We start from the raw sequence: 12,144 nt of genomic DNA, 5'->3' as shown, positions 1-12,144 counted from the left end.
TTCTCCCCATCTATTCTCTTGTGATGAATTGAGTTTCCCTCTTGAAGTTATCTTATCCGATTGAGTCTTTAAGGATTTGAGAACACTTGATGTATGTCTTGTCGTGTTTATCTGTGGTGACAATGGGATATCACGTGCCACTTGATGTATGTTTTGGTGATCAACTTGCGGGTTCCGCCCATGAACCTATGCATAGGGGTTGGCACACGTTTCGTCTTGACTCTCCGGTAGAAACTTTGGGGCACTCTTTGAAGTACTTTGTGTTGGTTGAATAGATGAATCTGAGATTGTGTGATGCATATCGTATAATCATGCCCATGGATACTTGAGGTGACAATGGAGTATCTAGGTGACATTAGGTTTTGGTTGATTGTGTCTTAAGGTGTTATTCTAGTACAAACTCTTGAATAGATTGATCCGAAAGAATAACTTTGAGGTGGTTTCGTACCCTACCATAATCTCTTCGTTTGTTCTCCGCTATTAGTGGCTTTGGAGTGACTCTTTGTTGCATGTTAAGGGATTGTTATATGATCTATCTATGTTATTATTGTTGAGAGAAGTTGCACTAGTGAAAGTATGAACCCTAGGCCTTGTTTCCTATCATTGCAATACCGTTTACGCTCACTTTTACCATTAGTTACCTTGCTGTTTTTATATTTTCAGATTACAAAAACCTATATCTACTATCTATTTTGCACTTGTATCACCATCTCTTCGCCGAACTAGTGCACCTATACAATTTACCATTGTATTGGGTGTGTTGGGGACACAAGAGACTCTTTGTTATTTGGTTGCAGGGTTGTTTGAGAGAGACCATCTTCATCCTACGCCTCCCACGGATTGATAAACCTTAGGTCATCCACTTGAGGGAAATTTGCTACTGTCATACAAACCTGTGCACTTGCAGGCCCAACAACGTCTACAAGAAGAAGCTTGTGTAGTAGACATCACCCAGGGGGGTAGGCGCGCCCCATGAGCTTGTGGGCCCCACGCATCTTCGTTTGACTTAATTTCACTTCCATAATGCTCAAATATTCACAAACCAACATATAGCCACCCGAAACACTTTTTCCGTCGCCACAAGCTTCTGTTCTTTCGCGATCCGATCGGGAGGCCTTTTCCGGTACTCTGCAGGAAGGGGAATCGATCACGAGGGCTTCTACAACATCCTTGCCGCCTTCCGATGATGCGTGAGTAGTCTACCACAGGCCTACGGGTCCATAGCTAGGAGCTAGATGACTTCTTCTCTCTCTTTGATCTTCAATACCATGTTCTCCTCGATGTTCTTGAAGTTCTATCCGATATAATCTTCTTTTGTGGTGTGTTTATTGGGATCCGATGAATTGTGGGTTCATAATCTGAATATTCGTGAGAAGTAATTGAGTCTTTTTTAATTTTCTTATGCATGAATGTTATAGCTTTGTATTTCTCTTCGATCTATCTGTTTGGTTTGGCCAACTAGATTGATTTATCTGCAGTGGGAGAGGTTCTTTGTGATGGGTTCAATCTGGCGGTGCTATATATATCCAATGACAGAAGGGGACAAGACACATATTTGTATTGTTGCCATTAAGGGTAAAATGATGGGGTTTACTGATATTGATTGGGTTTACTTTGTCTACGTCATGTTATCTTCCTTAAGGTGTTACTTCTTTTTTTATGGACATAATACGATAGATGAATGCTGGATAGCGGTCGATTGGTGGATTAATAATAGTAGATGGAGGCAGGAGTTGGTCTAGTTGTCTCGGACGTGATGCCTATATACATGATCATTGCCTTGGATATCGTCATAACTATGCGATTTTCTATCAATTGTCCAACCGTCGTAATTTGTTCACCCACCGTATCCTATGTGTTCGAGAGAGAAGCCTCTAGTGAAAACTATGGCCCCTGGGGTCTACCTTAATCAAATTATAAAACTAAATTCCTTTGCTGAATTTTTTTCTTTCATTTTGTTTTGCAATTTATCCATCTACCTATACAAGACTTGATGCTTGCAAGTAACGAGTTCAAGGGAATTGACAACCCTCTTGTCTGTGTTGGATACAGGTAGTTGATTTTGTGTGTGCAAGTGCTGTTCACGAGGCTTTGTGTGATTCTCCTATTGGTTCGATAAACCTTGGTTCTCACCGAGGAAAATAATTATCTCTACTGTACTGCATCTCGCCTCCTCTTTGAGGAAAATCCCAGCGCATCTCACAAGTAGCAAAGGACGAGGTGGACACAGCCTATGTCGCGGCGGTCGGGGACGGGCTGGACGACATCTAGGACGGTGGGCCGGGACTGACAGTGAGGATGTGAAGCAAGGGTGGTGAACGGCGAGGGCTCGGACACGGGGAAGATTTGAAGGAAATATGCCCTGGAGGCAATAATAAAATTGTTATTTTATATTTCCTTATTTCATGATAAATGTTTATTATTCATGCTAGTATTGTATTAACCGGAAACTTGATACATGTGTGGATACATAGACAAAATACTGTGTCCCTAGTAAGCCTCTACTAGACTAGCTCGTTGATCAAAGATGGTTAAGTTTCCTAACCATAGACATGTGTTGTCATTTGATAAACGGGATCACATCATTAGGAGAATGATGTGATGGACAAGACCCATTCATTAGCTTAGCATTATGATCGTTCAGTTTTATTGCTATTGCTTTCTTCATGTCAAATACATATTCCTTTGACTATGAGATTATGCGTCTCTCGGATACCAGAGGAATACCTTGTGTGCTATCAAACGTCACAACATAACTGGGTGATTATAAATATGCTCTACAGGTATCTCTGAAGGTGCTTGTTGGGATGGCACAGATCGAGATTAGGATTTGTCACTCCGTGTATCGGAGAGGTATCTCTGGACCCTCTCGGTAATGCACATCATAAGAAGCCTTGCAAGCAAAGTGACTAATGAGTTAGTTGCAGGATGATGCATTACGGAACGAGTAAAGAGACTTGTCGGTAATGAAGATACCGACAATCGAATCTCGGGCAAGTAACATACCGATGGACAAAGGGAATAACGTATGTTGTCATAACGGTTCGACCGATAAAGATCCTCATAGAATATGTGGGAGCCAATATGAGCATCTAGGTTCCGCTATGGTTATTGACCGGAGAGGTGTATCGGTCATGTCTACATAGTTCTGAAACCCGTAGGGTCCACACGCTTAACGTTCGATGACGATATTGTATTATATGAGTTATGTGATTTGGTGATCGAATGTTGTTCGGAGTCCCGGATGAGATCACAGACATGACGAGGAGTCTTGAAATGGTCGAGAGGTAAAGATTGATATATAGGATGATGGTATTCTGACACTGAAAGTGTTTCGGGAAGCACTGGTTACTTATCGGGTCACCGGAAGGGGTTCCGGGCACCCCCGGCAAAAGATATGGGCCTTATGGGCCAAGAGGGAAAACGCATCAGCCACAAAGGGGCTGGTGCGCCCACCCCTCGTATGGGCTGGTCAAATTGGAGAAGGAAAGGGGAAGGAGGAAAGGAAAAAGGGAATAGGATTCCCCCTTCTCCCTTTTCCCTTCCTACTCCGAATAGGAATAGGAGAGGGGGGTTGGTCGAATTGGGAGAGGACCCCAAGTAGGATTCCTCCTACTTGGGGCACCCCTTGGCTGCCTCTCTTCCCATCAAACCTATATATATGTGGGGAGGGGGGCACCTACAACATACAACATCAACTGTTAGCCGTGTGTGGCGTCCCCCTCCACAGTTTACACCCCCGGTCATATTATCGCTGTGCTTCGGTGAAGCCCTGCGCAGATCACATCACCATCACCATCACCACGCCGTCGTGCTGACGGAACTCATCTACTTTCTTGACATCTTGCTGGATCAAGAGGACGAGGGACGTCATCGAGCTGAACGTGTGTAGAACTCGAAGGTGTCGTACGTTCGGTACTTGATCGGTCAGAGCTAAAAGAAATTCGACTACATCAACCGCGTTGTCAAACGCTTCCGCTTGCGGTCTACGAGGATACGTAGACACACTCTCCCCCTCTCGTTGCTATGCATTTCCTAGATAGATCTTGCGTGAGCGTAGAAATTTTTTTGAAATTGCATGCTACGTTCCCCAACAAGATCGGAGGGAGGCAGGAGGAGGCGGAAGAGTTTGATGGACTTTGTGCAATTTATGGTGCGGTAGTCCTATCGGGTTCGACTTGACGGACGAACCTGGGCATTCTCATATCCGCCCTACATTTGGGCTGGATATGAGTGGTGCCGGCCAGCCTAGACGTTTGGGGCCCGTTCGAGGTGCCCGTCTATGTTTTTTTTTGACCGGTCAAGGACCGGCCCGTCCGTCTGGACATTTGAGGCGGGCTTGAGGCGCCGGCTGCAGATGTCCTAAACAGGATTATTTCCCTTTGAATGCAAAATATGCTAGTAGTACTAATTCTTTTTGAAAGCCTTGTTTAGAGAGGTTTTCCATAGCAAAAGGAAGTACATCTTTGTAATATATCAGAAATATTAACATAAATATAAGAAATTTATAATAAATCATCGACAATTAATATGCATCAGAGGGAGAGTAATGAAAATCGATCCATTTGCTTGCGTAAATTCTGATGAGCAGTAGCATGACTTCCGATGAATGAGACAAGCAACGGGCCCTCGTCGATCGCTGTAGAAGGTACAAGCCGGCCCATACCTGCAGTTGGGGTCAAGTCAACCCGCCGCACGGAGAGCGCAAACACAGAGTTGACACAGTGCACAGACGACGTTTTCTCCATCCCCTTTCCTACCGGCGCGCACGTTCCTCATCGTCACCGACCTGTTGGCCCCACCTTCATCTGACACGGCGGGTCCACCTGATAGTGGGCATCCCAGGACACCCCGCTCACCTCTTAATTACCGTGATGCCATTTGTTCTTTCTTAATTTTGTTATTCCCGAGAATGGCTACCTCGCTTCCGTCGCAAGTCCCGACCGAGCACTTTGTTTCTTTTCCATCCTTCTCCGCTTCTCCCTCCCGTCACCGATCGATCCCAAAAGGCAAAACCCCTACCCACTGATCCCAAACCCACCGAGCGGGCGAGAGAAAGAATCTCTGGAGAGCGATGCACGCGCCGGCGAGGAAGGGAGGGGGCCGCGGCCCGGTTGCGGCGGCGTTGCTGCTGCTGGCGGCCGGGGTGTTGGCGTTTCTGATCTCGTACAGCGTGCTCGCCATGGTGCTGCGAGGCGGCGGCGGTGGCAACGGAGGAGGAGGAACCGCGGGGGTCAGGGACCCGGTGGTGCGGATGCCGGAGTGGATGCGGGCGGCGGGCGGCGCGAGGGGCCGGAGGCGGCCGTTCCACGTGGCGCTCACGGCCACGGACTCCCCCTACAGCAGGTGGCAGTGCCGGGTCATGTACTTCTGGTACAAGCGGATGCAGGCGCGGCCGGAGGGCGCCGACATGGGCGGCTTCACCCGCGTGCTGCACTCGGGGAAGCCCGACGGCCTCATGGACGAGATCCCCACATTCGTCGTCAACCCCCTCCCCGCCGGCAAGGACCGTGTAAGTACGCCACGACTGACTCTTTTTTTGGTCTCCTCCTCGCTCTCTGTTTCGGTTTGTTTGTTTGTTTGTTTGTCTGTCTGTCTGTTTGTTGTGCAACGTGGGGCGTTGTGGGGGCTACGTTTGCAGACGGGCAATGTCTTTGGGATTTTAAGACGACGAGATAAAACGAAAATCGGTGCTTCGCTTCCGACTTGCAGCTGCAAAAATCAAGTGATTATTAGTATTTCTTTAACTAGTCTCTGTTAGGTTGCTGTTAAAGGTCATGAATTTCGCATGTCGAATTTTGTCTGCACTTGAGAATCCCTTTATACCGTAACTCGCCACCCGCTCTCTCTCTCTCTCTCTGACCATGTCCTGCTTTCTTGCCTTCCCTTAGCACTGTATTTGCCCTGTCAGTTTGAACTTTATTTCCTTCGTTCATGTACACCCAGTTACAGTTACTGGGGGAAGCAACATCAGTTTTGAAATGCTCCGTAGGTTTGATTATGATACTGTCTGCACTGCAGGGCTATATCGTCCTAAACAGGCCATGGGCATTTGTACAATGGCTGCAGCAGGCAAAGATTGAAGAAGAGTAAGTAAAGACTGATATGCCCTTTTGGTTTCGATACTTTCAGTATGGTTTTAACTTTTAATCTTCCACAAGCTACTTTATGATTTGACATCCAGACATCCATGATTAACCAAAAATAAGCCAAACAAGAAAAGTTGTTGCTGGTGTTTGGATGTAAGATGGGACAGATATTTAGGCACATTCATGCCTACTCCCTCTGTAAAGAAATATAAGAGCGTTTAGATCACTAAAGTAGTACATAACATGGATTTCTCTCTCTCTCTCTCTCTCTCTCTCTCTCTCTCTCTCTCCCTCTCCCTCCATGTGTTTATAACTGTTCTGTTCTGCTTGAATGTCACAGGTACATACTGATGGCAGAACCAGATCATATATTTGTGAAACCTTTACCAAATTTAGCTTTTGACAATGATCCAGCAGCATTCCCCTTCTTTTACATCACACCATCCGAACATGAAAAAATTATCAGGAAATACTATCCTGAAGAAAGGGGTCCAATCACAAATGTTGACCCTATCGGGAATTCCCCTGTAATAATTAAGAAGGTAATTCACTGTTGTTAACTTGGCACTCTAAGACTGCAGTCTCATGGATGAATGAAGCTCCATTCCATTTATTTGGTTTTGCATGACTTGTGTTTCAGTTACCGTTTTGGTTAGTCATTTTACTGAATCTAACTTAATCTCTCGTTGTATGAGGAAAGGATAGACACTGCTTGAGAAGATTGCTCCCACATGGATGAATGTATCACTACAAATGAAAGAGGATCAAGAGACTGATAAGGCTTTTGGATGGGTTTTGGAAATGTCAGAATTATCTTTTCTTGTGTGTGAATTTGATAAATGCATTTTCTCATTGTTACTTTGTTATAAATCCAGTTTTTTGTTATTTTTCTTTGGCTTCTAGGTATGCATATGCTGTTGCCAGTGCATTGCATGGGGTTCAACATATCCTTCGTAAAGATTTCATGATCCAGGTGCTGAAGCTGTTTCTGATTTTCTGACGACAATATACTTGCGCACTAAAAGCAACGTGCTTGATTGACATGATTAGAGCTATTGCTGACACCCCTTAAAAATGCAGCCACCATTTGATAAGAAGCTCGACAATACATTTATTATCCACTTCACCTATGGATGTGACTATACACTCAAGGTATTTATTGGGGCCTACTATTCATAAGTCTGATTCTTTTTTATAGATCTCATATTCATATGAAATGAATATGACTGAGGGTAGAAAGTAAAGACCCCGTTATTTTCTCTCTATTATGTTACTAAACATAAGGCTATTCGGTCGATCTTCTGGCCATACCACAAGGTATTTGACAATATCCTGTCAAACAATTTCAGGGCGTACTGACATATGGAAAAATTGGTGAGTGGAGATTCGACAAGAGATCATACCAAGATAGGCCACCGCCAAGAAATCTTACATTGCCCCCTCCAGGAGTGCCAGAAAGCGTGGTACGTTTAGCAGCGAATAAATTGGAAAATTATGCAACAAGTTTATTATGATTTTTAAGATACGGAGTTATTGTTTATGTGTTCAACGTTTACAAGAAACAAGTAGAGTTTCATATTATTGCATTCATCTTCTATTTGATTTGAATAAGTTTAGGTAACAGATTAATACAGTGAAGGAATTTTATTTACTGCTGCTGTTTTACTATATGCTATGATGATTAGCTTAATGTGAGTTGGTAACTGTGTGTTAGCCATATTTTTCCCCCTATATCAAGCCGAAAATGTTTCCAAGACTGGGATTTGGAACTTTTAAAAGTGACCACTGAAACTGGCGTAATTTGATTAATTGAGATGAATATGATTGCTAGCATGGTAAGTCTTGGCATACATCAGCTGTGCTTGGGATCGGAAGCTGGAATGCTCTGCGATGTTTTCTATTTAAGCGCTTCTTTCAAGATTAGTGAACCCTTGCGATGATGTCCCTGACACTTTGAATGAAAGTTTCTTACATCACCACTGTTATCTATGGACTGAAAAAGTGTGTGCATTTTCATCCAGTGGTCAATGGATGGTTTTGAAATCATTGCTTCTTGACAATGCTGGTTCTCAATAAAAGTCATTAATCATGTTGAATTTAACAAGGATCGTTATTCCTTTTTAATATCAGGGTAGTATTTGTATCTACAAAATTTGACCACTATCCTTCTGTGATTGCCTGGTCTATTCTCCTTGCAGGTTACACTGGTAAAAAGGGTCAATGAAGCTACCGCAAACCTTCCTAGGTGGGATGATGGATTATAATCTGTGTGGACGTCAAGTATCCGCCCCCCTTAGGGGTATACATCAGAAATACAGAAGTAGATAGTTTTTCTTTCATATTTAGGCCCTGCTAGGAACACAGGAATTTTCCCGATTCCTGCAGGAATTAACTCTTTCCAGTGAATTATCTGAGATCCAAACAGAGCCTTACAGAAAAGAAAAAAAATAATATAGCAGCCCATTTCCTTTATCATTTAAAGGTTATCTTGTAATTTTTTCTGACTGGTAAGATTGAAATATAGTCTTATGCGAGCGCAGTTTGATTATAGATTTGCTTGATTAGAATAAACGACCCGTTGGTTCAACTATACCATCATCTAAGGAACAGAATCCATTGCGATGTACTGGTGTCTGAAATTTGTTAGTGCTGTTGGCATATCTGAAACTGGAAGGAAGCAACAGGCGTGTCATGTTCAGCTTGTGCATTTCAGTGCCGTCTGTCAACGCAAGGAATCTGAGCGAAGTCATGCCAAGCACAAGAACCTCATGCTACCAGAGAGACGCATCGGACAACCTACACAAACAGTATCAACAACTGGAGGCAAAGCATCTACTGCTGTGCTTCAAATGATCCAGCCGGACCAACAGTCCAAACCCAACTACACCTACCAGTGTCCCAATCGCAGAGCATGGTACTTAGGCCTTGTACAATGCTAGGTGCTTAAGGAGGTGCCTAGAAAAATAAACCACTTTCTTTAAGTTAAACGTCTATCCTGTACGAATAGTCACCGGTGCTTAAAGAAAACCTAGTTTATTTCTCCAAGCACCTCCCATAAGCACCTTGCATTGTACAAGGCCTTACAGTGTCACGTTGTAACGAGGTCTATGGCGGTGACATGTAGCGCTGCTGCGTTTAGGGATGCAAGCGACCGTCCCATGTATCCCCGAAACTAGCAAATTAGCTCCCTCTGGCCTCCACCCTTCCTCACTTCCATTTTCCTCCTCCCCAACCTCTAAGCTTCACCCTTCTCCCATCCCTCTACCACTCGTGTACGACTTGCCGCCTCACGGCCTGCAGCGCGACACCGTGCCTGACTCTGTCCACCGCATTCGGCGTAGCATCACTACTGGAATTTCCGAGTTTGCCGAGAACTGTAGAAACTCACTGAAAGTTGTTTTACACTCGGCATACTGTTTGCCGAGTATAGTTCTTGGCTAAGGATACTCGGCAAAGACTTCATCAAGCACTGAACAGGGACTCGACAAAAAAATAAGGGACTTGACGGACCGTACGGAGACGGCGGCTGCCACATGGCAAACGACTTTGCCGAGTATTGCACGCAGGTACTCGGCGATTTTGAAAGCCCAGGAGCGAGGCACGTCGCCTGAAATATTTGCCGAGTTTTGCTCAACAAATCTCGGCAAGCCCTATCTTTGACGAGTATTGTTTTGCTGAGTGGGCCCACTCGGTGATACCGTGCCCAGGCAAGCCCCAGCTGCCATGTTTGCCGAGAGCCATGTCCTTACACACGGGAAAGTTCGGACCACGCTACCAGAGAAGGACACGTGGCTTCTTCGCCGAGCTTTGCTCTTGGCAATTACGTTTTATCGAGTGGTGTACTCGACAAAGATGAAGTCATGTTCTGTTTTATTTGTTTTTGCATCAACCCTGCAACAAAAGACATACAAATAGTAAAAATTTGTCCGCAGACAGTACCACAACATGGCAATGCACAAGAAACAAGTTCAATGTTCTTCATCAAATTAGCTAAAGCACCATAACAAGTCCCAAGTGTTCACCAAACTAATTAAAGCATCACAACAAGTCTAAACTTCTTCATCAAACTAACTAAAGCATCATTACAAGTCTCAAATAGTCACTAAAACCTCAATGTGACCCATTTGTGTTACATGGACCACACAAGCATCAAACTAAGAAAGATCACAAGTAGGACAAAGAGGTTATTCATCCACCTCCACCCAATCTGATTTCTCTCTACTGAGAGCAAATACGTGGAGTAAGCATGCTCTGCCTTCTCTCTAGTACCATACCCTTTGTAGCAATCTGTCTTTGTAACGTTCATGGCATGTTTTCCATGAATCATAGACTCATGGATGTCTACCTGAGTACACCACATACCACCTCATCTACAGAAGGGAGAATAACAAAATTTCAACACATAGCAAAGTGTTAGAAAAACACATGCATGGAGACATATATAAACAATATAAGGCTTCATGATTCATATACCAAAAGCATGAGAAGTTGTCATCCGAGTCCACATCATCATTTACATAAGTACAAGATCGTGAATTTCATTGAGAAACACCATGAGAAACCACCTAAGGCCGTTGCTCCTGTGTGTCACCTGCCCCCCCCCCCCCCAAAAAAAATCGCCCTTCTCAAACTCTAACCGTTCCAAAGCAAGATTGTTGACACCTAGTAATATCCCCCCTGGATGTACATGGGCTGGCACCCACTCCCATTTAAATTCCGTATTCTCTCCCAACGCTTCAAGTACCCTATTAGAAAACGATCCTTTGATTGTTTCTTGTAATGCCAAGAAATCAGGTTTTCCCTTGTGCATAAATCCCTGCAACTAATTTCTACGATCCAGCTGCCCAAACCCTCTAACGTTCCATATAATCCCTCTCTTTGATCAGGGAATCTGGGTTCCGGCCCCATTTTCATTCGATTTCCGGCCACCTCTTCCACGATCACGACCACGCGACACACCTTGGCATGCACGACCGGACGCAGGAATGGAGCCGGCCTCCTCTCTAACCTGGCTCACTTCCGTCAATCTGGTCATTTCTCTGGCTTTCAACTTCGTGGCTCGCGTCCAGACCAACACCCGATTGGCCTCGCTAGCCGCCACCACGTCTTGCACCAATTTCTGTGCATGAAAACTTTCATACTTTCTCCAAGAGATCAGCCTAGCTTGTCAAATCATAACTCCAAAGGCCTCATGCAATCATCAAATTCAGAGAGAATCACTGCATTTTTTCTCGCATGCCATGGGGACTCCTCCCACATGCGATCTCAGCCTCTCTGAGAAGTGAATTCAACAACGGACGTGTTATCGCGCAATTACTCCATGTAGGACGAAGGGCACTCGAGATCGTTTGGATGTGGAAGGTATGGCGATGAAGTACTTTTTCAGCCAGCATCCACTTCTCATGTGCTTCCTCTTCGCGATCATTTAGAACCAACGGCGTGGCCTCCTCCTCGGATATCTTTGGTTTTCCTAAAGCCTTCGCTAATTTTGCCCTAGGCGACAAAGGTCCGTGTTTTGTGCCTCGACCAGAGGATGTCGCCATCCACTGGTCAGTCTCTCTGTTGCCCCACCGATGAGATCGATGGGCGCCGCCACAAAGTCCACCCTTTAAACCCTATAGTTGCCTCACATGGGGTCTCCTGATTTTTCGGAGAAAAAATTATTGACTTTCATCCACCTGCAGTCTGACCTGATAGGCCACCCACTCGTAGCGTAGGAGTCCTATACGTGTCTACGGGAGACACAGTGTACATACGGAAAAACGTACTAATACACACGTCCCCCCACCACCCCCTTCCTTGTAACACCTGATACGTCTCCAACGTATCTATAATTTTTGATTGTTCCATGCTATTATATTACTTGTTTTGGATGTTTATGGGCTTTACTTTACAATTTTATATCATTTTTGGACTAACTGCTACGTCTTGAGCCTGCGTTGGTTTTCCTTGAAGAGGAAAGGGTGATGCAGCAATAGTAGCATAAATATTCCCCTCAGTTTTTGAGAACCAAGGTATCAATCCAGTAGGAGGCTCCTCAAAAGTCCCACGCACC

The 12,144-nt window shown here is 44.7% G+C and overlaps 1 protein-coding gene across 1 annotated transcript; it reads left to right on the top strand.

The window, feature by feature from the left end:
• The first annotated feature begins 4,905 nt into the window (after positions 1-4,905).
• LOC123069676 (hydroxyproline O-arabinosyltransferase 3) lies at positions 4,906-8,639 on the top strand. Its single transcript, XM_044492599.1, has 8 exons — positions 4,906-5,512; positions 6,022-6,089; positions 6,430-6,631; positions 6,795-6,892; positions 6,993-7,062; positions 7,170-7,241; positions 7,439-7,552; positions 8,288-8,639. Exons 1-8 carry the CDS (start codon positions 5,075-5,077, stop codon positions 8,351-8,353), a joined length of 1,128 nt encoding a protein of 375 aa, XP_044348534.1. The 5' UTR covers positions 4,906-5,074; the 3' UTR covers positions 8,354-8,639.
• Positions 8,640-12,144: the final 3,505 nt, after the last annotated feature.

Source organism: Triticum aestivum, chromosome 3B (assembly GCF_018294505.1).
Source record: "Triticum aestivum cultivar Chinese Spring chromosome 3B, IWGSC CS RefSeq v2.1, whole genome shotgun sequence".
Taxonomy (NCBI): Eukaryota; Viridiplantae; Streptophyta; class Magnoliopsida; order Poales; family Poaceae; genus Triticum; species Triticum aestivum.
Note: the sequence above shows the minus strand (reverse complement) of the source record. Positions and strands in the feature narration are given on the sequence as shown.

Coding starts and splice junctions, on each gene's coding strand:
- LOC123069676 (XM_044492599.1), top strand. CDS start 5,075: ATGCACGCGCCGGCGAGGAAGGGAGGGGGCCGCGGCCCGGTTGCGGCG. Junction 7,242..7,438: donor GATGTGACTATACACTCAAG/GTATTTATTGGG, acceptor AAACAATTTCAG/GGCGTACTGACATATGGAAA. Junction 7,553..8,287: donor CAGGAGTGCCAGAAAGCGTG/GTACGTTTAGCA, acceptor TTCTCCTTGCAG/GTTACACTGGTAAAAAGGGT.